Source organism: Mirounga angustirostris, unplaced genomic scaffold (assembly GCF_029215605.1).
Source record: "Mirounga angustirostris isolate CCGP_5_RB_7025 unplaced genomic scaffold, mMirAng1.0.hap1 SCAF_4, whole genome shotgun sequence".
NCBI lineage: Eukaryota > Metazoa > Chordata > Mammalia > Carnivora > Phocidae > Mirounga > Mirounga angustirostris.
In genome coordinates, this window is record NW_026991712.1 from 169047949 (window position 1) to 169073462 (window position 25514).

Below are 25514 nucleotides of genomic sequence, written 5' to 3' on the forward strand. Positions count from 1 at the left end.
CCTGTAGAATTATATTTAAATTTAATTAGAAACTAAAGCTCAGAACTTCTGGTATCAAGATATACTTCCTTTAATTCTTATGTTATATCAATGTGAGGAAGAAAAAAAAACCTATTTCACAAAAGTCAGTGTCAAGCAAATAAGTGACCTCATTAAGTATGGGGTACAAGCTGTGCTTAGCAAACTGGGAGAAAAAAGTCCCCAGCAGGAGGCAGCCATCAGCCCTGAGCATGTGAACACTCTGTCTGTGGTCAGGGAGGTATGCAGCCTTATTCCAGATGTTCAGATATGACCAAAGGCAAAATCTGTGTAACTAAAGAAGTGTCCAGAATTGGTTCTGTGACACACGGACTGGGAAGATCACTGCTGTGTTCAAACATATGGATATTTGCATTTCCATCTGCTTATTCACCCTCTGTCTCAACATAAAAATGCAAGAAAAGAAACTAGTATTTATCAAGTGCCACTTTGTATATGGTATATTTTTGTCTCAACAATTCATTTAGTACTGTAGAAATGAGTTCAGAGAGGTAGAACTGCTATTATAGCAACTATAAAAAATTATTTATATAATTACCCTGTTACTAAAACAATAACTATAGCTTCCATTTATTGAGTGCTTATTATGTGCCAGGCACTGTGAAGGGCACTTCTCATCCATAATTTCATTTAATCTTGATGACAATCCTATGGTACAGGGACTATTACCCATTTTACAGAAAAAGAAACAGATGTTCAGGAGGTTAAACAACTTCCCAAGGCCATACAGTGATCAAGCAGCATCTGTTCACGTGTCTGTCTCCCCACCAATCACTGTAAATGTCTTGAGAGCAAGCACTATGTCTTATTCATCTCTGTATTCCTAGTCTCTAACACTGCCTGGCGCAGAGTAGGCAGAATCCAGTAAACATTTTTCAATAAATGAAAAAGAAACAGTTTCCCAAGATAAGTGGTAGAGCCATCACTGGGATTTAGGTCTTCTGTCTTCAAGTCTAGTGTGTTTTCCATAATTAAATACTGCCTGCCTAAATCAGGATCCTGATTAATCACAGACATGCTTCTTTTACTTTAGAAATTCCTATTAGACACTTTTCATGTGAGTATGATAGAGCAATTCCACTTCTCAGTCTTTATCTTACAGAAATACTAGCACACATGTTTAAGGGTATATTACTAGGGTATTCACTGTTGGTATTTCAGAAAAAAACTGAAAAATAAATGTCCATCAATGGAAGATGGTGCATGAGTAAATGGTACATCTATCCTATAGAATATCATACAACTTTTTTTTTTAAAGATTTTATTTATTTATTCATGAGAGACACAGAGAGAGAGAGAGGCAGAGGGAGAAGCAGGCTCCCAAGGAGCAGGGAGCCCGATGTGGGACTCGATCCCAGGAGCCTGGGATCATGACCTGAGCCGAAGGCAGACGCTTAACCATCTGAGCCACCCAGGCGCCCTAGAATATCATACAACTTTAAAGAGAGTAAGGTAAGTCAGAGAAAGACAAATACCATATGATTTCACCTATATGTGGAATTTAAGAAACAAAACAAATGAGCAAAGGGGAAAAAAAGAGGAAGACAAGTCAAGAAACAGAATCTTGGGCCACCTGGCTGGCTCTGTCAGCAGAGCGTGTGATTCTTGATCTTGGGGTGGTGAGTCTGAGCTCCACGTTGGATGTGGAGATTACTAAAAAAAGAAAGAAAGGAAGAAAGAAACTTAAAAAAAAAAAAAAAGAAAAACAGACTCTTAACCATTGAAAACAAACTGATGGTTACCAGAGGGGAGGGGGGAACGGGTGAAATAAGTGATGGGGGTTAAGGAGGGCACTTGTTGTGGTGAGAACCAGGTGATGTACAGAAGTGTTGAATCAGTACATTGTACACCTGAAACTTATATAACACTGTGTGTTAACTAACTGGAAATAAAAAAATAAAATAAAATAAAGAGAGTAAGGTAGACTTCTACTGATGTAGAACGAACGTAAGTTATTAAGTAGAATAAGCAGTTTTCAGAATGTTAAGTATGGCTTAGTGTGCATAATAATAATAATACTGTCTGCAACGTTTGTTACACACCTTGTTTCAGGCACCCTTTGAAGTGCATTACACACATTCCCATATTTCACTGAAACTAAGATATCGTTTATTGAATGCTTACAATTACTTGGACCTGTGTTAAACATTCTGATTTCGGAGATAAAGTCAATGGCTATAATTTCTCATGCATCTAATTTTCCTATCCATCCCCTCCCCTCCCAATCCCACTAAAACTTCAGTAAAGGATTGCATTAAAGCATAAAAAATGGGAGCGGGGACAGTAAATACAACAGAATTTTGCAGGTGGAAAAGCAGAATAATGAGGGTTCTGGCAAACCCAACAATGCTGAATCCTGGGCCAGAAATCCTGGGTGCCTGGCAAGATCAGTCAGAAGACCATGTGATTTTTGATCTTGGGGTTGTGAGTTCGGGGCCCACATTGGGTGTAGAAATTACTTAAAATCTTTAAAAAAATAATAAATAAATAATAAAATAAAATGATAAAAATTTAAAAAAGAAATTTAGAGCACCAGCCAAGGAAGTGCAATAGCTAAATAAAAGTTCCATAAGGAAAGATTATTTTAAAAAGAGTTGAGGAAATCATAAAATCATTCAAGAACATTTCCCATAAGTTTTCAGATTATCCAGCACAAGGAATGAGAATAGACCCACCATTAAGACTCCCACTGTGAAATGTCAGAACTCTGTAAATAAAGACAAGATTCTATAAGCTTCTAAGGAAAAAGGAAACTGGTCCCATGTAGATCAGGGATCAGAACAGCTTTGGCTTTTCAACAGCAACACTGGAAGTAGAAGTGAAGGGAGGAATGCCTTCAAAATTGTGAAAGATGATTTTCATCCTAGGATTCTATACCTGGTTAAACCATTGACACCATCATTAAAACATGTGGATAAAAACATAATCAGATACATGAGAGGTTAAAATTTTTACCTCTTTTAAAAAATATATTTATTTATTTTAGTAATCTCTACACCTAACGTAGGGCTCAAACCCATGACCCCAAGATCAAGAGTCAGCCAGGGATCCCTAAAATTTTTACCTCTAACGCATCCTTTCATGAGAAGCTACTGGCAGATATAGTTCACCCAAACTAGAGGGCCAGTGAAGATAAAAGTTATGGGATTTAGCACACAGGAGAGCCAATACAGGAAAGAAGCAAAGGGAATTCCCAAGAAGCTGGAAGGAACATTCTAGGATGAAAACTCTGCTCCGGACATAGAGGGCTACCTATCTAGACTGGAGCACTCGTACTCAAGAGAGATATACCAAAGACAGTTGCATTCAAGAACTCTTAAAGTTGAAAGTATAGAGCCCAGGTGAGCCTGACTCTGATTCTTACCTTCATTCAGCTTGTCTTGACCAGATGGTGATGAAGATTCTACGCTCCCCAAACTGGGTAATAGGGCAAGTGAAAAAGGGATAGTAATACCATAGCTTTGGAGCTAAAGACGCTGTTGGCAGCCTCTGGCCACGCCAGTGCCCTCCCGCTCCCAGAATCATCCTGAGGGGCCAGTCCCTGAAAGGGGATGGGCTTCCTGACATCAATCATCAGAGTTCTCAGACAGGAAAACAGAGAGTTCAAAGGAACCGGGCCTGGTTTGTTACTGTAGAGATGGTGGTAGTCACCTTTCTAGGCCTTCCTCTCTTGAATTGCTCTTCACAGTTGAATCTGAAGGTTCTTGTAAAAGGTCCTCTGGGATAAGAATTAAGAATTAAATAGAATTGGGGTGCCTGGGTGGCTCAGTCGTTAAGCATCTGCCTTCGGCTTGGGTCATGATCCCAGGGTCCTGGGATTGAGCCCCGCATCAGGCTCCCCGCTCTGTGGGAAGCCTGCTTCTCCCTCTCCTGCTCCCCCTGCTTGTGTTCCCTCTCTGGCTGTCTCTCTGTCAAATAAATAAAAATAAAATCTTTAAAAAAAAAAAGAATTAAATACAATTAAATATCCCCTGTGCCACATGGAGGGGATGATCAGAGGTGGGCAGGGAGACCTCCCTGTAGGGACCACCAACTGCAGATGACTGAGCTGTATATTGTAAACCAGATTATCTAGATTCTTCTGTTACTTGATATCACTGGCAGGAAAGAGAGGAGGGGAGGAGGGAAATATTATAGAATAAAAGGAAACCTAAAGACATAAAAACCGAATGTAACATGTTGACCTCTTTTGGATCCTGACCCAAATGAACAACCATAAAAGGACATTTTTGAGACAATTAGGGAAATGTGAATAATAATTGAGTATCATGTGATATTAACTGCTGTTAATTTTGTTAGATATAATAATAGCGTGTTTTTGTTTAAATCTTTATTAAGTTAGAGATGCATACAAAAGTATTTAAGTGTGGAATGGCATGCTATCTGGGATTTGTTTTAAAATTCTCCAGGAGGGGTGCCTGGGTGGTTCAGTTGGTTAAGCATCCGACTCTTGGATTCGGCTCAGGTCATGATCTCAGGGTGGTGAGATGGAGCCCTGCGTCCAGCTCTGCACTGGGTGTGGAGCCTCCTTAAGATTCTCTCTCTCTCTCGGGCGCCTGGGTGGCTCAGATGGTTAAGCGTCTGCTTTCGGCTCAGGTCATGATCCCAGGGTCCTGGGATCGAGTCCCGCATCGGGCTCCCTGCTCCTTGGGAGCCTGCTTCTCCCTCTGCCTCTCTCTCTCTGTCTCTCATGAATAAATAAATAAAATCTTTAAAAAAAAAAAAAAAAAAGATTCTCTCTCTCTCTCTCCTTCTGCCCCTCCCCACCCACTCATGTGCGCTCACTCTCTCTCTCTCTCACACACACACAAAAAAAAGTGTTGGGGGACAGAGATGAAATAAATTGGTGAAGTTTTGGTAATTGCTGAAGCTGGGTGATAGGTAAATGGGAGTTTACTATACACTTCTTTCTTTTTGGGGGTATGTTTGAAAATTTCCATAATATAATGTTCAAAAACAGGGGAACACAGTGCAGAAAATTTATGAATACAGATAAGCAAAAAGGAAAAAAATATTATGCATAATCCTACCATCCATTAACATTTTGTAGCTCTTACCATTATATACATGCACACATGTATATATGTATTTTAAAATTGGGATCATACCTGATATATTTAATACTCTCTTTTTCTATTTTATATATCATGAACTCATCCCCATGCATTACATTTTCTACAACAACATTCTACATATACAGTTTTATTCTACAGAGTTGCATAGTATTTTACTATGTAATTGTTTTCTATTATTACAGTAGGATATATTGGTTCTTTTGAGGTTTTATTTGAAATTATGAATAACACAGCAAAGGGTATCAGTCTTAATAGTTTTCCTGGAAAAAGTTCCTAAAAGAGGAATGGTTGGGTCAGATCTTAGTTTACTTGTACAAAGTAAAGGTGGAGGACTCACGGTCCTATCAACCACCTTGTGCTTTCATTCATCCTTGTTCTTCTCCTACTTCATTTTGAAATTGTACTCATCTTTATTTTTTATTTTTATTTTTTTAAGATTTTATTTATTTATTTGATAGAGGAGAGAGCGAGAGAGGGAACACAAGCAGGGGGAGCGGGAGAGGGAGAAGCAGGCTTCCCAAGGAGCAGGGAGCCCGATGCAGGGCTTGATCCCAGGACTCTGGGATCATGACCTGAGCCGAAGGCAGATGCTTAACCGACTGAGCCACCCAGGCATCCCTCAAATAAGTAAATAAAATCTTAAAAAAAATAAATATGAGGGGCTCGATCCCAGAACTCAATCCTAGGACTCCGGGATCACGACCCGAGTCGAAGGCAGATGCTCAACCTACTGAGCCACCCAGGCGCCCCGGAAAACCGTTTTAATTTGCAGTCCCTCTCTCTATAGGACTCAGACATAGACAGGTCCTCAAGGCTGCGCAGGGGGACATCAGACTGTCTTCCCCATGCAAGCTTTTCTGTTCCTCCCCATCAATATAAGCCCACCAAATAAACTCATGCAAATGGTAGGAGCCCTACAGAGCAGCCGCTGAGTCTTAGGAAGGTATGTCTGAAGGCAGCCTAGGTTAAAATCTAGTTCTGCCTCTCACAGCTGTAACCTTGGCCATGTTTCTCTGAGAGCCTGTTTTCTCACCAGTAAAATGAAGACAATAATATCGATCTCAAAATATTGTTAAGAGTTTAGAACACGATAGTTTATGTTTTTAGCACACTGCCTACAACATAGTAAGTGCTTCATAAATGGTAGTGATGATTATTACCTGCAGACCACCTACCTTTTCAGGCACATCTAATAAAGACTGAATTTTGGAAGTGGGCCCAATCTATGGTCAGTCTGGGACCCACAACAGTATTTTGAGTGATTCCTTAAAAACAGGACACACCTTGTCCTGACAAATGAATATTATTTACTTCAAAGCTGTCATCACCTTGGAGGCAGTGGGCTTATGCCAGGGATGTTTCCATTCTCCAAGCCATTACTGGGACACCCAATTCAGAAATGTCTGCAGGGTCTATGACACTAGCAACTCTTCATCTTTTTTTTTTTTTTGAGTGAGAAAGAGTGAGCAGCGGGGGTGCGGGGGTGCGGCGCAGAGGGAGAGGGAGAGAAAAAATCCTAAGCAGGCTCCATGCTCAAATGTCCAGCACAGAGCCCAATGTGGGGCTTTCTCCCACGACCCTGAGATCATGACCTGAGATGAAATCAAAAGTCAGGGGCTTTACTGACTGAGCCACCCAGATGCCCTGTAAATCTTCATCTTCTACAAAGACAAATTCCAGTTTTGAAATAATCAAAGGTGGGATGCCTGGGTGGCTCAGTTGGTTAAGCATCTGCTTTCAGCTCAGGTCATGATCCCAGGGTCCTGGGATGGAGTCCCGAGTCAGGCTCCTTGCTTAGCGGGGAGCCTGTTTCTCCCTCTGCCTGCCGCTCCCCTTGCTTATGCTCTCTGTCAAATAAATAAGAATTTTTTTAAAGTTTTTGTTATTATTGTATATAGCTTTTCCCATGCTTTCCCTTATTCTCTCAGCCTGGATTATCAGAAGTGGCACTGTTGAAATAAATATAAAAAAAAAAAGGGGGTGTCTGGGTGGCTCAGTCAGTTAGGTGTCCAACTCTTGATTTTGGCTCAAGTCATGATCTCAGAGTCATGAAATCAAGCCCAGCAAGGGGCTCAGAGCTGAGCATGGGGCCTGCTTAATTTTCTCTCACCCATGAGATCATGACCTGAACTGAAATCAAGAGTCGGATGCTTAATCAACTGAGCCACCCAAGTGCCCCAGAAGATTTGATGGTTCTTTTTTTTTTTTTTAAGATTTTATTTATTTATTTGAGAGAGAAAGAGAGTGAGAAAGAGAGCCCAAGAGGGGGTAGGGTCAGAGGGAGAAGCAGACTCTCTCCTGAGCAGGGAGCCCGACGTGGGACTCGATCCCGGGACTCCAGGATCATGACCTGAGCCGAAGACAGTCGCTTAACCAACTGAGCCACCCAGGCACCCAGATTTGATGGTTCTTAATATTTACTTCCAAATTCCTTTCCAGTAGGTTTTTACTAATTTATAATGCCACTAGAAACACTTGAATAATACCCATTTCACTGCATCTTAAAAGAGCCCTAAGTATCCAAAAAAAACAGAAAAGCACTTAGTATCACAATTTTAATAAGTTAGGAGGTGGAAAAATATTTCCTCCAAACCAGTTTTGAGGTCAACTGGTTTGACTTCCCCCCTCCCCCACAAAAATCCAAAAAATTATATGAACAATAGCAAAAATTTGTTAATAAGTGTGTGATTTCTCAAAATAAGTACTTTGAAGGGAGTCACTTATTTGGATGTTTATCTTGATATATTTGTGTTTTTTTTTTAAATTAATCTCATCACTTCACATTTACACCTCCAAGGAAAACACAAAAACAATTTTAGTCAACTTGACGGAATGCCAGCATGATGACTCATATCCTGTTCACCTCTAGAGTTCAGTGTTGGTTCTATATTGTCAGGCCCTACTTTGCTAAGAACTTGCCACTGCCTAAGGGCATCCTGGACATGTGGGTCAATCTCTCCTTTAAGAAAAGGGGAAATCATCTTTTAAAGTGAAAGGAGATTAACCTTTCCTTCATGCTCTTATACCAGCCATACCAGCTAACAAGAAGGGCACAGACAGGGTGGAAAATTCCAGTCACCCTCACTCCCCTACTAAAGAAATGATCTTTTTCTTTTCTTTTCTTTTTTTAAGATTTTATTTATTTGAGAGAGAGAGGGAACAGGGGGAGGAACAGAGGGAGAAGGACAAGCAGACTCCCCGCCGAGCTCAGAGCCCGTCATGGAGCTTGATACTACAATCCTGAGATCATGTCATGAACCAAAACCAAAAGTTGGAGGCTCAACCGACTAAGCCACCCAAGCACCCCATGTTTTGTTTTGCTTTTATTTATTGTTTTTAAGTTACACAAGACATATACATTTGTTAAAAAAAAAAAAAGGGCAAAAACAGCTATAAAATGTACAGCATTATTTCCAACACCAACAAGTAGCTGTTAACATTTTGAAGTACTTCCATACCTTTTCCCCTGTGTATATGTTTTGTAAGTAATAGCTTATCATACACATTATTTTTAAACTTTTTTTTCACATAATAATAATTACAGGTTATATCTATAAATGGGACAGGTATAATTCCAAGTAATCTTACACATAACTCATTTAATCTTCATGATAACTATAAGGAAGGCAATATTAATATTCCCATTTACTGATAAAGAGACTGAGGCAGAGAAGTGAAGTAATTTGCCTAAAGTTAATAAATTAAGCATCTGGAATATTTTTCCATGTCATTAAACTCATTACTACAAATTTTTTTTTGCATGACTGCAAGATATCTCATTTGTGAATAAAGTATCATTTAATTATCCCACCTCCTTTTAGGAGACATCTAGATTATTTCCATTTTTTGGGCTATACACATCACTAAGATGACCAGCTTTAAACTACAACTTTGGGGCGCCTGGGTGGCTCAGTCGTTAAGCATCTGCCTTGGGCTCAGGTCATGGTCCCAGGGTCCTGAGGTTGAGCCCCGCATTGGGCTCCCTACTCAGCAGGAAGCCTGCTTCTCCCTCTCCCTCTCCCCCTGCTTGTGTTCCCTCTCTCAATGTGTCTCTCTCTGTCAAATAAATAAAATCTTTAAAATAAATAAATAAATAAATAAACTACACCTTTGTGGGGCGCCTGGGTGGCTCAGTCGTTAGGCGTCTGCCTTGGGCTCGGGTCATGATCCCAGGGTCCTGGGATCAAGGACCTCATCAGCCTGCTTCTCCCTCTCCCACTCTCCCTGCTTGTGTTCCCTCTCTCACTGTGTTTCTCTCTGTCAAATAAATAAATAAAATATTAAAAAAAAAAAAAAACTACACCTTTGTGCGCATCCTTAATTATTTCCTTAGGCTAAATGTCCTCAAGAACAGTTGCATCAGGGTGCCTGGGTGTGTCAGTCGTTAAGCACCTGCGTTTGGCTCTGGTCATGATCCCAGAGCCCTGGGATGGAGCCCCAGGTTGGGCTCTCTGCTCAGCAGGAAGCCTGCTTCTCCCTCTCCCACTCCCCCTGCTTGTGTTCCCTCTGGCTGTCTCTCTCTGTCAAAATAAATAAATAAAATCTTAAAAAAAAAAAAAAAAAAAAGAACAGTTGCATCAATTTTTATTTCCTCCAAAAAGGTGCTCCTTTCTCTATGTTCTTCATGACCTTGAATGTTGTAAATTTTACCACTTTTGTCTATAGCAATGTTTTAAAATTCATTTTACCAGTTCTGAGAAATAAGTTCAAGCACTAAAGCATGAGTGATTTCTCTAGAGTAAAAAAAGCCAGGGTCTAACACCTCCCCTTTTTCATAATCTCCTCCTGTTTTTTACGGATGCTAAACCTTATGGCTTACACACTAACTCATCTCAGAGGAATGAGGAGTGTTAACCTGGGACAAACCAGCTTACAGAGTCAAGATTCTTGTGGCATACAACTCAGCATTCACTAATTCACTCACTCATTTATTAAATAAGTATCTGAAAGGTTATTATATAAGTAGTACTAAGCTAGGCAAGGGTCATGGGGTTCACAGAAATAAAATAGAACATTGCTAAATAAAACCCTTAGCACATTACCTGACACATATGAATTAATCAAGAAATCAATATTTATGCCAGGCACTGTGCTAAATGCTCAATGAGTGGATTATTTCATTTAATCCCTACAACAGCCTCTAGGAACTGGGTTCTTTTATCATTCCCATTTTGCAGATAAGAAAACTGAGGCCTAGAGAGGTCTACCCAGCTTGAGCAACATACTTGTGGTGGAGTTCACATTTGAACTCAAGACTCTAGAGTCTTAATCATTACGCTATACTATAAAACTATATATACATACTATAAAAAACTATATTAAAAAACTAAAAAAAAAAACCCAAAACAGTTCTTCCCTATAAGAAGCATACAGTCTTGTTAATACTACTGAAACTGAAAACAGCTAACAAGTATTAAGCACTTATATGCCAAGCACTCCATTAGGTCTTTATGCATATTGATCATTTAATTCATACGACAATTCTATGAAGTAGGTATTATTATATTCCTGTTTTACAGATAAGAAAACAGACATTCTGAGAGTTTAACTAACTTGGCCAAGACACAAACAACTATTAAATGGTAGTGTGAGAAGCCAAGATACATAAAGATTTACTACAGGGAGAACATAATGAAATGTGAAACAAAGGATGCTACTTAGTTGCCATCAAATGTCCGAAGTCAGAGGAAAGAGACTTTGTGACCTTCTTGTGGTCCAGGACAGAAAGGGAAAATACTGGCGGCAGTAAGGCCCTGTGTCGAAAGCCTTCACACAGGTTAGTTCACCGGATCTTCTGTGTGATGAAGGTATTCTCAGTTTGACAGATGAGGAAATAGATCCTCTGGGGGGCTGGTGCAACACATAGCTAGTGAATGGCATGGCTAGAATTGGAACCTAGTTGTCGCTCAAGCCTGAGCCCTTAACCACTATCTTAAATGCTTTCCATTGTTTGATCCTGTTTGTTTGTTTGTTTTAATCCTGTTTTTTGATTGTGTAGGAATCACATAAGCAGAGATGAGTGGGAAAGGCAAAGAGGATTAAGAAAGATAATACATACGCAAAAGTGTTGAGGTATATCCAAGGAAAAGGAAGCAGACCTGCTTGGTCATTCGTCTGGGGAAGGAGACCTTTGTTCATACAAATTTTATGACTAAACAAGCTGTATAAATATCTGTTTCTGCCAATTTAATTGGAGCTATTAAAGACAGGGACTGTATCTTAGCCATTGTTGTAACCCAGCATTCCTAGCATAGTGCTTAGCTTGTAGTTCCAGCAGAGAGGCTGGAAAAATAGGGAGTAGTCACACTGCATAGATCTCTGCATGGCAATTAAGGTAGTCCACAATTCAAATATCCTAAACAAAATAACAGGTACTCAAATCCAACAGGGTATTTAAAAGATAATATCATGATGCATTGGAGTGATCCCAGAAATACAAGGATGGCCCAGTAGCAGACAGTCTGTCAATATAATTCACCACATGGATAGACCAAACGGTAAAAATCATGTGATTTTTTCATATACTTAATAGAGACATTTGGTGCAATAGCATTAAGATCAGGACTAAGTCATGGATGCTCATTATTACCACTAGTGTTAGCTAGGGTATTGGAGAGTCTGGCCACTTCTTTTAGACAAGAGAAAAGTGAAAGAGATATGTACTCTCTCTGCTTGCCACTCTTGCCGATAATATGATAGTCTATATGGAAAACACAACATAATCAGCAGGCAAACTATCAGAACTATAAAAGAGTTATTAATCAAGTTTGCAAGAAATCATCTTCAAAAATCAATAGTCTTCTTCTATACCAGGAATATTTGCCTTAAAAATGTAATAAATAGATAACATGACCTATAATAGCAACTAAACTAGTCTATGGCAAGGATCAGCAAGCTTTTTCTGTAAAGGGTCAGATAGTAAAGAGTTTCTGCTTTATGGGCTGTGTGATCTCTGTAGTAGCCACTCAATTCTGTCATTGTAGTACAAAAGCAGTCATAGACAATATTTAAATGAATGTGGATACTCCTATAAAACTTTATTTACAAAACCAGACAGCAGGCTGACCTGCATAGGTGTAGTCTGCTGACTCCTGGTCTACAGAAATTGGCCTAAAAGCAATGCCTAAGAAGTTTATTAAAACATTTTTTCAGCGGTGCCTGGGTGGCACAGTTGGTTGGGCGTCTGACTCTTGGTTTTGGCTTGGGTTGTGGTCTCGGGGTCTTTGGGGCATGGGATCGAGTCCTGTGTCGGGCTCTGCACTCATCGTGGAGTCTGCTTGGGGCTCTCTCTCCCTCTCCCTCTGCCTCTCCCCACTGCTCTCTCTCTCTCAAATAAATAAATCAATCTTAAAAAAACTTTTTTTTTCCAACTCTATTCAGGGACATGAAAACCTGAATAAATGTCATAATTGGGATAACCTCAGCAGTGTAATTCATTTGTTTAATATTCAGAGTGACTACCAAAGGTCAGACGTTGATTTGAGTGCTAGGGACATAGCAAAGAACAAAACAAAGCACTTTTCCTCACAGATCTTATAATCTAGTAGAGAAGCAGTAAATAAATAATCTTAAGTTGGACAGTAATAAATGCTATGAAAAGAATTAAATAAGATAAAGAGAGAGTGATGGCGAGTGAGTGTGCTACTCAGCATGGTCAGGGAAGGCTTCTCTGACATTTTAGCAGAGACCTAAAAGAGGTGGAGGAAGCCTGCCACAGTGAATTACGGGGAGTGTTTCAGGCAAAGATGTCAGTTCTCCCCTAAATTAATCTATATATATATTCAATGAAATTTCAATAAAAATTCTAGTAGTAATGGTGAGAAACTGAAACTTATCCTAAAATGAGTATGTTAGAAATAAAAATAAAAATGATACAATAAAAAATAATAAAATGAATACGATAGAATAAAGGTCTACGGAAGCCAAGTCTATTTTGAGGGGGAAATAAAAGTCGGGCTACCTGCCCTACTGGTAGAACTGGCTCTACGACAAAGCCTCAGTAATAAAAACATTGTGTTGCTGGCATTGAAATGAAGAAGAAAACCAGTGGAATAGAATGGAGAGTTTAGATAGAAAGAAAGTATATACACAGGAATTTAATATGTGATCAAGGTGGCTCACAAAGCATTAGAAAGACTTTTTTGATGGTGACAGAAAACCAAATTCACCGTATGGAGAAAAAAAAAATATGGATTTTTACTTGAAACTATGTTAAAGGTGGATTCCGATTAAAGACCTAAGTATCAGAAATTAAAACTATAAAGCTAAAAAGGAAAAACTGTTACCTTTGGGTAAATAAAGATTTCTTAAACGAGACTCAAATCATAATGTCAAAATTTAGGGCATCTGCTTAACTAACAACATCACATCACAGACAAAGTTAACAGGAAGGTGACAGACTGGGAGAAGGAACTGTGACTTTTAAAACAAACATGGAATGTCTAAAATATATATGTAATTCCTACCAACAAGACAGGAAACCAAATAGAAAAACAGGCAAAGGATATATACACTTTAGTTTCACATACTAAGAAGTCTATACAATGTCATATATAAAAAGGCATATATATATATTTTAAAGATTTTATTTATTTATTTGAGAGAGAGAGCACATGAGAGAGGGGAGGGTCAGAGGGAGAAGCAGACTCCCTGCCAAGCAGGGAGCTGGATGAGGGACTCGATCTTGGGACTCCAGGATCATGACCTGAGCCGAAGGCAGTCGCTTAACCGAGCCACCCAGGCACCCTAAAAAGGCATATTTTTAAAAGGCTCAGATTTGACTTTAACCAGAGAAATGCAAATCAAACAGCCAAGAGCTGCCACTTGACATCCTCCAAACTAGCCAAATTAGAAAGAGGACCTGGGTATGAATTCTTGTGCTGGTAATAGGAATGCGAAATAGCACAGCCAATCTGAAAAGACACCTGGCAATGTTTGGCAGACTCGAGCATGCTCACAGGTACGGTTCAGAGGAATATTCCACCTCAATCTACAAATTTGCTTATTGTAGCACTTTCTATGGTAATAGAGAGTTGAGGGCAAGCTAGGTTTCCATCCTCAAGGGACTGAATGGGTAAAAAACATGGATGGATGCAAAGTGGAGATGTGCCAGAATTCTGGAGTGAGGAGTGGAAATTCAGGCTCCACCATTTACTAATTCTGAGTTTGAACAATGGAAATAGAAAATTTGAGTAAATACTTTGTCTTACTCTCATCTATAAAATGGAGGTTAATAATATCTACCTCATAGGGCTATTGTAAGAAGTATGTGAGTTAAAACATTTAAAGCACCTGCCATGGGGCACCTGGGGTGGCTCAGTCGTTAAGCGTCTGCCTTCGGCTCAGGTCATGGTCCCGGGGTCCTGGGATCGAACCCCGCATCGGGCTCCCTGCTCAGTGGGAAGCCTGCTTCTCCCTCTCCCGCTCCCCCTGCTTGTGTTCCCTCTCTCACTGTGCCTCTGTCAAATAAATAAATAAAATCTTTAAAAAAAAAAAAAAGCACCTGCCAGAGTTAAGCACTACTCGAGTAGTAATACTCCTGTTGATATGAAAGCACATGCAAGTTGGAAGTTATGAGATAGGTTTATAGGGGCACCTGGGTGGCTTAGTCATTAAGCGTCTGCCTTCGGCTCAGGTTATGATCCCCGCCCCGGGATTGAGCCCCCCCCCCCCCCCCCCCCGCATCGGGCTCCCTGCTCAGCAGGAAGCCTAATTCTCCCTCTCCCACTCCCCCTGCTTGCGTTCCCTCTCTTGCTGTCTCTCTCTGTCAAATAAATAAAAATCTATGAGGTAGGTTATATATGGCAACAAGAACATATCACAAAAACAATGTTATTTTTAAAATATATATATATTTTAAAGATCTTATTTATTTGACAGAGAGAGAGAGTGCACAATTTTTAGCAAACCAAACTTTCTCCAATGTATTAAAAACTCGAGAAGTATTAAAATGAGCAACACATTTACCCCACTAAGAACTGTTACTTAAAAAAAGAAAAATATTGGGGCATCTGGGTGGCTCAGTTGGTTTAATGTCTGACTTTGGCTCATCTGGGTGGCTCAGTTGGTTAAATGTCTGACTCTGGCTCAGGTCATGATCTTGGGGCTCTGGGATCAAGACCCCGTGTTGGGCTCCTCGCTCAGCGGAGAGTCTGCTTCTCCCTCTCCTTCTACTTCTTCCTCTTCCTTTCCCCTTTTTCCTCTGCCTCTTCCCCCACTCGTGTTCACTCTCCCAAAGAAACAAAAATATTAAATTCAAATGATAAATGGGAAAAATTTTTATAAAAGCTCTTTATAAATTGATAAGATGAATAATCAATGAAGAAAAGGCAAGTCACATAAGAAAAATAATGTCCAAAAAACATAAAAAATTTCAACCTCACTGATGAGTATTTTAAAAAGAAAACTTGTGGAGTGCCTGGGTGGTTCAGTCATCTGCCTTCAGCTCAGGTCATGATCTCGGGGTCCTGGCATCGAGCCCCATGTCAGGCTCCCTGCTCAGTGGGGAGACTGCTTCTCCCTCTCCCGGTGCCCCTCCCTCAAGCTTTCGCACTCTCTTTCCCAAATAAATAAAATCTTAAAAAAAAAAAAAGAAAAAGAAAACTTGGGGCACCTGGCTGGCTCAGCCGGTAGAGTGCGTAGCTCTTGATCTTGGGGTCATAAGTTCAAGCCCCACATTGGGCACAGAATTTACATAAAAAATAAAAAGAAAATTCAAACTAGTTACCATTTATAATCAAATGGGAAAAACAAGTTTTCATAGTCACACCCAGTTTTGGCAACATTTTTGGGAACATCATTTACAGCTGGTGGGAGTGAAAACTGGGACATTTCTGGAAGGCATTTGGCAATGCATGGCAGAAGTCTTAAAACAGTGCATACTCTGACTCAGCAGTTCCCTAGAATTTACCCTACAGAATAGTCATAGATGTCAACAATGATTTTACTAAAAGCACTAGCATTACAGAATTGTTTTTTTCTTTTTTAAAGATTTTATCCATTTATCTTAGAGACTCTGAGAGCAAGCATGGGGGCAGGGGGAGGGGCAAAGGGAGAGAGAATCTCAAGCAGATTCTGCATCCAGCAGGGAACCCTACACGGGGCTCAGTCCCGTGACCCCAAGATCACGACCTGAGCTGAAACCAAGAGTCAGATGCTCAACAGACTGAGCCACCCAGGTGCCCCTAGAAGATGTTTATAAAAGCCAAAAATTGGGAACAAACTAAAAATCCCGAAGTAGGAGAATCAATGAAGTTATGGAAAATCCACACAATGGGATACACATAGCAATTATAATTATCAGTATTTACAAATGATCTCTGCTGATTAATATCTGTATAGTTCAGGGAAAGCTAATTAATCTCTGCCTCAATTTCCCTATTTAAATGAGTTTTTTTGTTTTTACAGAAGAACACTATAGCCTAATCTCCTGAAAAGGTGTTAATGAGAGATTAAACAAAAAAAGAAGGGTATAAACCAGTATAAACAGAATATTTTATAACATAAATATATCTCATATATATAAATTTATAAAAATAAAGACTAGAAGGATATATACCAGAATAGAAATAGCCTATCTTTTGAATAATAGGATTACAGGTTGTTTTTATTTTTGTCTGTATTTAAAAATTTTTTAACAAACGTGCTACTTTGGTTAAAGGTAACAACTATCATCTCTATCAGAATTAAAACTAAAAACTTCCTTTTTTTTCATTCCAACTGGTAGTGAGTCCACCCCAAATTAGTAGGGTGATAAAGAATTGGAATCACAGATGTTTCTCTTCATAGCCTTTATTACCACACAATACACACTCGCAGTCCCTACTTTATAAACCTGATACACAAATAGCAAAACAATTAAAAGATCTTCCTTTCTAAAAGCTAATTTATTCCAGTTTCCTCTCTTTATACAGAGGGACTGGATAGATTCTCCATGTTATCCTAAGCCTTTAATTTGGAAAGGCTGTCACAAAGGTGAACTTGCCCCATAAGGAAAACAGTGTAAAGAACCAGCTAAGTCCTCACTGTCCTCCTTTCTGGGGGAAGAATGTCTGGCTGGCGATGGTGAAATGGGGCATTTATAACATCTTCTTTTTTGTAACAGGTGAGGATAGGCCCCAGTGGCAGACAGACTGTCTTAGTCACATGAGCCTCTTGGGATCTATTTTCTCTAGGTGAACCAGAGGTTTCAGCTGCTCGGCAAAGTTCCTCATGTCATCAGAAACCATGTCCTGCCCAGCTGGTGCAACAACACTCAGTTCCACAAGATAGGAAAGTGACAAGGCCTCAGTGCTGTCTGTGTTTCCTGGGACCAGGATGCGGAAGATCTTATACACCATAATCTTCATGATACCCTTGCGGAACAAGTGACCCTTGGCGACAAACTCATGGTCCATGCGGAATCCCATTTCCATCAAGAAGTCAGTGAGGTTCTCAGATGTTGCAATGTCTACACAATTTCGCACCAGGGCATGGCGGTTCTTGTCTCCCATTTCCGGCTGTCCCAGGTAGCGCAGATGCCAGGGTGCCCCTCCCCTATCCATAGAACGCCGGGCCCTTAGAACAAATGGACTAGCCTGCTGGCCCTTAAGGAGGAATACCATCTCATGGTCAAGGAAAGTCTCAGGTTCCATGTTGTCACACAAACCCCGAAGGCGGTGGATGAGGCTTTCCAAACTGTGATCTAAAACACTTCCTGAAGAAGGAAAGAGTACTGTTGAGTCCCATCTTTCACTTTGGGTACTGGGATTAGCAAAAGATTGAAAGAACTTAAATGAAAAACCAAAACAGTTTAGTGCAGTGTTCGTAAAGCATAGGTCCTGTACATGAGATTTCAGAGGGGTTATGCTGCCAAGGTACTAGGTAACATTTTGAGAAAGTTAATACCCTTTCAGTTTTTTTTTGCATTGTCTTACAACTAAGAAAGTCCTACTAGAAAGTCTTTAGGCCTTCCCTAAATGCTAATCGCCAACGGGCTCTGGGCTCAGAGGCTTGAACAACCATAGTATCTATCCACAATAATAATAATACTCTTGTCATTTATTTGAAAAATTATCTTCTATTTCCAGCAACACAAGTTTTTCATCTATAGATTATAACATTTCCTTTTTATGTAACATATTTAAGTAAAGGAAAATGAAATGCTCCATAGAAATACACTGAGCTTTGTTCTCCTCTAATTCATCCTCCTAGCAGCATCTGACCTGGTTATTAGATTATACCCACCTTGAAATCTATTCTTCCCTTCGCATCTGGGACACAACTCTTCTCTTAGTTCTTCACCTAACTCACTGACCATTCCTTTTAAGTCTATTTTGCTGGGTCTTTCTCATCTTCCCTAAATACTGGAGGACGCTAGATCAACAATCTCTTCCCCCCAAGGTGACCTAATTTGGTGCTAGGGCTTCAAATATCATTTATGCCCTGAGGACTCCCACATTTATCTCATGAACTTCAGACTCATATATCCAACTGTCTCCTCAGCTTCTCCACTTGGATGCCTAACAGACATCTTCATCTTCCTATGTTCAGTATCCAACTGTTGGCTTTTCCTCCACAATCTTATTCCTCCTGCAGTCTTCTCCATCACAGTAAATGGAAACTCTCTGCTTCTAGTTGCCCAGGCTCCAAACCATAGAATCATCCTGACTCCTTTCTTTCCCCCATATCCTATATCCAATCCATACTTTTAAAATATATGCAGAATCCAACCACTTCCCACTTCCTCACCCATTTCCATCTAGTCCAAGTTTCCCTCATTTCTTGCCTGGTTTTTGCAATAGCCTGCTTCTACCCTTGCCTGCTTCTTCTCTTTTCCATACACCAACCAAGTGGTCTTTTAGAATATATAGGCAGATAATGACACTCCTCTCCTCAGAACCCTCCAATGGCTTCCTGTGTCATTCAGAATAAATCCCAAAGTCTTTACCATTGTCTACAAGGCCCTATACATTGTGGTCTCTGCTACCAGTCCAACATCATTTCCTTCTACTATCTCCCTAGATCACTCTCTCCAGCCACAGTGATCTTCCTGTTGTTTCCTGAAAATGCCAAGTATTTGATGAAGTATTTCTCTTCAGGGCCTCTTCCCTTAGTCCTACACTTAGAAAATTTTCCTCACCAGTATCTGCATGCCTCACCCCATCACTTTCTTCAGGTCTTTGCTCAAGTATCACTTTATCAGAGAGGTCTTTTCTGATCACCCTAAATAAGACAGTACATCTCCCTCCAATCACTTTCCACCTCCCTGCTTGAGTTTTCTTTAGCATTATCACCTCAATTCTTTAGTCATCTTTCAATGTATCAATTGTATATTGATACTTTACTCATCTTTCTTCCTCCACTGCTGATACTCCAATGCTAGGAACATATTCAAATATGTACTGAATAAATCTGTTAAAATAAATAAGAGTATATATTGTTACTATGGTAAATATTGACAGTGAGACTCAAAGGACTGAATTTTTGGAAATGGGGAACGTTGTAGGAAAAGCAACAGATCAGATCCCAGTAATCATAGGACAGAAGATCATGGGAGCAGGGAACAAGTCCTACATTCAATACATTGTACCCTACATTCAGGACAGTATCAGACATGTGTTTGTTCATTTCTCTCTCTTTTTTTTAAAGATTTTATTTATTTATTTGGCAGAGAGAGGCACAGCGAGAGAGGGAACACAAGCAGGGGGAGTGGGAGAGGGAGAAGCAGGCTCCCCGCCAAGCAGGGAGCCCGATGCAGGGCTCGATCCCAGGACCCCGGGATCATGACCTGAGCCAAAGGCAGATGCTTAATGACTGAGCCACCCAGTCACCTCCTCAAACATTTTTTTAAAAGATTTTATTTATTTATTACACAGAGAGAGAGAGAGAGAGCACGAGCAGGGGGAGTGGCAGGCAGAGGGAGAGGGAGAAGCAGGTTCCCCGCCAAGCAGGGAGCCTGATATGGGGCTCGATCCCAGGACCCTGGGATCATGACCTGAGGTGAAGGCAGATGCTTAACGGACTGAGCCACCCAGGCGACCCCGTTTCTCAAACATTTGAGGAGCTTTGTGAGTGTTGGTTCATTTAACCTATACTTCTTGAATGCTATTCTAGGCACTATGCTAGGAAGTAGGGGTCCATGCTCTAATGGAGATTACACTTTAGTGGGGGAACCACAAAATAAGTAAGTAAATAAACAGAAATACAAGGAAATAAAAGGGAGATGGGATAGAGAGCAATTGGTGGGGGTGGAGAAGAGAAGACCTCTCTGAGGAGCTGGAGTCAGAGAAGGTCTCCTTAAGGGTATGCAACTGAGCTGAAAACTGAAGGATCAAAATGAGATGGTTATTTGAAGAGCTGGAGAAAAGTACTGGGCCAGAGGGATCATCAAGTGCTAACGCACAGAGGCAGGAAAGGGCCTGGGGAATTAAAGAAAATGGAAAGGTATCAGTGTGCTTGAAGTGCTGTGAGAATGAAGTGAGGATTTGGCCTGGGCCACAGCAGTGTAGGACTGACATACAGTCCATGGTGAAGGTAGACAGCTATGTTTGCCACACTTTACTTTCAACAAAACAGGGAAAGACACGACTGGATTTACATTTTCAAAGGATCATTCCAGGAACACTGGTATGGACTCCTCATCAAGACAATTGCATGATACTTGATTGCATCCTGTTTACAAAATACATTTTGGGGACAATAGGGGAGAAACTTTTGAATATGGACTAGATGTTAGGTGATATCAGAATATATTATTAATTTTCTTAAGATAATAATGATAGTATTAAGGTTATGAAGAAAAATATCCTTGTTTTTTAGAGTTGCATACTGAAGAGTTTAGAGGTAAAATGTTACGAGGTCATAAAATTTTCTTTAAGAACAGCAAAAGAGGGGTGCCTGGCTGGCTCAGTCGGTGGAGCAGGTGACTCCTGATTTTGGGGTTGTAAGTTTTGAGCTTAACGTTGGGTGTAGGGATTACATAAATATACAATCTTAAGGGGCGCCTGAATGGCTCAATCAGTTAAGCGTCTGACTCCTGATTTGGGCTCAAGTCATGATCTCAGGGCTCTGAGATCAAGCCCTGCTCTGGGCTCTGTGCTGGGAGTGGAGCCTGCTTAAGATTCTCTCTTAAAAAAAAATATCTTAAAAAAAAAAAGAACAGCGAAAGAAAAAAGATGAAGCAAATATGGCAAAATGATACAAACTGAGGGCGCCTGGGTGGCTCATTTGTTAAGCGTCTGCCTTTGGCTCAGGTCATGATCCCAGGTCCTGGGATCAAATAAATAAATAAAATCTTTAAAAAAAGATGACCTGAGCCGAAGGCAGACGCTTAACAACTGAGCCACCCAGGCGCCCCTAAATAAATAAAATCTTTAAAAAAAAAGATAAACTGAAATCTAGACGATGGAAATGGACTGTTCACTATATTAGTCTCTATTTATGTTTGAATTTTTAAATAGTAAAATAATTTTTTAAAAAGATGACTACTAGGGATGCCTGGTAGGTCCCCTGCAGCAGGTACTCCTTCATATTAATGGTGCCTCCAGTGACAGGCATCATGGTGACTGCAGGTGCCTCCATTGTGTCTGATTAAGCTGAAGACAACAGAACTGGTTTCCAAGTCCCCAGTCAAGTAAAGCACAAGAAACACCTGAAGAAGTGTTACATTGTTACCAGGCTCAGTTGGTAGAGCATGCAACTTTTTTTTTTTTTTAAAGATTTATTTATTTATTTGAGAGAGAGCATGCATGGAGAGGGGCAGAGGGAGAGGGAGAGAAGCAGACTCTTCACTGAGCACAGAGGCCGACATGGGGCTTGATCCCATGACCCTGAGATCAGGACCCGAGCTGAAATCAACAGTCGGACGCTCAACCAACTGAGCCACCCAGGCAACCCGAGCATGCAACTCTTGATCTGAGGTCCTGAGTTCAAGCCCCACGTCGGAGGCACAAAGTTTACTTAATAAAAAAAAAAAAAAAAAAAAAAAAAGATAACTACCTGTTGGTGTGGGAAGAGACAGAAGTGGAAACAATGTAATAAGTAAAAGGTTACTAAAGTAGTTTTTTTTTTTTTAAAGATTTTATTTATTTTTCAACAGAGAGAGAGACAGCGAGAGAGGGAACACAAGCAGGGCGAGTGGGAGAGGGAGAAGCAGGCTTCCCGCTGAGCAGGGAGCCTGAGGGGGGACTCGATCCCAGGACCCTGGGATCATGACCTGAGCTGAAGGCAGACGCTTAACGACTGAGCCACCCAGGCGCCCCACTAAAGTAGTTCAAGTGGGGGATGATAACCAGGGTGTGGCACTGCAGGTGGAGAAAATACATATTTAAAATACATGTTGGAGGGGCGCCTGGGTGGCTCAGTCGGTTGAGTGTCTGCCTTCAGCTCAGGTCCTGATCCCAGAGTCCTGGGATCGAGCCCCCCCTCAGGCTCCCTGCTGAGCAGGGAGTCTGCTTCTCCCTCTCCCTCTCCCTCTGCCTGCCGCTCTGCCTACCTGTGCTCTCTATCTCTCTGTCAAATAAATAAATAAAATCTTTAAACAAAAAATAAAAAAAATAAAATACACGTTGGAGGGGCGCCTGGGTGGCTCAGTCGTTAAGCGTCTGCCTTTGGCTCAGGTCATGATCCCAGGGTCCTGGGATTGAGCCCCACGTCGGGCTCCCTGCTCCGCAAGAGGCCTGCTTCTCCCTCTCCCACTCCCCCTGCTTGTGTTCCCTCTCTCACTGTGTCTCTCTCTGTCAAATAAATAAATAAAAATTTTCAAAAAAAACCCCAAACATGTTGGAAGTAAAATGAATAAGACTTAGAGATGGACTAAATGTGGGGGTAAAGTGAAAAGCAGATATTGACTCCTAAATGCTTGGTTCATGCAACTGGTGAATGATAGTGGCACTTACTGGGTTGGGAAAGACTGGAGAGGTAGCTTAAGAAGTGAAAATTAATAACCTAATGTTGTTCATATTAAGTTACTAAATGGATGATCTGAATTAAAGTCTAAACTCTTCCACAGGGGCGCCTGGGTAGCTCAGTGGGTTAGGCATCTGCCTTCAGCTCGGGTCATTATCCCAGAGTCCTGGGATCGAGCCCTCTGTGGGGCTCCTTGCTCAGCAGGGGGCCTGCTTCTCCCTCTCCCTCTGCCTGCAGCTCCCCCTGCTTGTGCTCTCTCTCTCCCTATCTCTCACTGTCAAATAAATAAACAAAATCTTAAAAAAAAAAAACAACAACAAAAAACAACTCTTCCACAAAACATTATATGACCTCCTGAAAATCACTACCCTCTCTGGATCTTGAGTTTTCTCATCTGGGCAAGTTACTTTATTTGTTTCCTTTTTTAAAAATTTACATTCCTTTTATTTTCTTTTATTTAACCGACTGAGCCTCCCCCCCGCTTTACCTGTTTCCTGATCTATAAGATAGAACTAATAACAGTATCATAGAATTCTTATATGATCCAGTAATCCCACTTCTGGGTATATATCAAAAATTCAAAGGAGGATCTTTAAGAGATATTTGCACACCCATGTTTGCTGCAGCAATATTCATGATGACCAAGAGGTGAACCCAAATGACAGATAAATAGATAAAGAAAATGTAGTATATACATAAATGGAATGTTATTCAGCTTTAAAAAGGGGGATCCTGTCATATGCTACAATAGGGATGAACCTTGAGGACATTATGCTAAGTAAAACAAGCCAGTCATAAAAATACAAACACTATATGATTCCACTCATATGAAATATCTAGAGAAGTCAAAAACAGAAACAAAGTAGAAAGGTGGTTGCCAAGAGCTGAGGGGAGGGGAAAGGAGCAATTAGTGTTTAATGGGTATAGAGTTTCACTTCTGTAAGATGAAAAAGTTCTAGAGATCAGTTATACAACAATGTGAATATAATTAACACTACTGAACTGTACAGTTAATTTTTTAAAAAAGATTTTATCTATTTATTTGAGAGAAAGAGAATGAGAGACAGAGAGCACGAGAGGGAAGAGGGTCAGAGGAAGAAGCAGACCCCCCGCTGAGCAGGGAGCCCGATGCGGGACTCGATCCCGGGACTCCAGGATCACGACCTGAGCCGAAGGCAGTCGCCCAACCAACTGAGCCACCCAGGCGCCCAACTGTACACTTAATTTAATGTTATGTGTTTGTGACCATAATTAACGTTTAAATTTTTAAAAAAAATTGTTGTCTTTTGAGTGCCAGAAATCATGCAGGCTACCTTTGTATAACAGCCTCTCATCCCAACAGATGATGAACAGAAAGAGGAAAACAGGTCATCCAAGTTGCCTGGTTCACTTACCCTGCAGCAGGTACTCCATCATATTAATGGTGCCTCCAGTGACAGGCATCATGGTGACTGGAGGTGCCTCCATGGTGTCTGATTAAGCTGAAGACAAAAGAACTGTTTTCAGAGTCCCCAGTCGAGTAAAGCAGAAGAAACACCTGGAGAAGTGTTACATTGTGAATACATTAGAGGGGCAGAGAAACAACAGATCTGCTTGTGTCATTCATCCATTCAAACTTCTTGAGTAACTGCTATAGGCCAGTTTCAGGAACTGATGATACATATGTATAAAAAGGAGTCGTGGTCATGGAGTTACAGCATAATCTTCTAGTTTCAATGTCTGAAACCTCTACAAGTTTTCTGTGCAATCTTGAGGAAGTCATCAAAACTGAGACTCAATGTCCTCCTTATAAAATGGGGCCAACGATATTTAACCCCCAAGACTTTGTGGCTTGGACATGTAATAACATTCAGAACTGAAAGGTGACTTGAGACTTTGTCTACTCTTCCATTTATAAAGATACTGAGCCTCGGAGAGGGGCCCAAGGACACACAGCAAGTCAGTGGCAGAGCTTGAATCAATCTAAAATTTGGGCATTCCGCCTCTCTGAAAACGCCTTTCAAAGAGAGGGTGGCGAAAGCGTGAGGTTCTTTTAAAAGGATGGTTTAGGTCCCCTTTGGCCAACATCAAAGACACGTACCCACTTACACTAGAAACACGCCTCCGAGCGCACTCTAGTCTCTTCTCGTAAAGTGGGTAATATATCCACCCCACCACCTCGGTGATTTTAGAAACAATGATACCCCAGCCCTAACGTTAAAGCCCTCTGGAGAGCGCAACACCGCCTTCTCGTCTTTCCACTTCCGGCAAGAAACGGACGTTACGTAAATCTTCGCTGGTGCCCCGCGACGTAAGGGTGCCGAGAAGGGATAAAATCCCCCTCTTTGCAGCCTCGCAAACAGAAGCGCATGCGCGGGACGCAAAACACTGTATGGAAGATGGCGGCCTCCCTTGGAAGGTCCCCTGAGATTTACCGGGCGGCTTGACGTCATAGGCCGTCTTCTAGGAAAATATTTTTTTCAAGTTTGACGATCTGGAATGTTTTTGTCTAGGAAATCTCTTGAAACTGACAGG

At 40.9% G+C, this 25514-nt stretch overlaps 1 protein-coding gene across 8 annotated transcripts in view; it reads right to left on the minus strand.

The window, feature by feature from the left end:
• The window catches only part of MED18 (mediator complex subunit 18), a 139615-nt gene extending 114354 nt beyond the window's left edge, over positions 1-25261 (minus strand). The window contains exons 1-3 of one of the 8 annotated variants that reach the window (XM_064589671.1): positions 25089-25261; positions 24395-24481; positions 14949-17808 (exon numbers count right to left, since the gene is read on the minus strand). In XM_064589671.1, coding sequence (XP_064445741.1) covers positions 17255-17808; positions 24395-24467 — 627 coding nt within the window. In that variant the 5' untranslated portion in view covers positions 24468-24481; positions 25089-25261 and the 3' untranslated portion in view covers positions 14949-17254. Of the gene's footprint in view, positions 1-14948; positions 17809-24394; positions 24538-25080 lie in introns of those variants that run through there. The other 7 variants (XM_064589670.1, XM_045898309.2, XM_064589669.1 and 4 more) reach the window with 7 other exon arrangements.
• Positions 25262-25514: the final 253 nt, after the last annotated feature.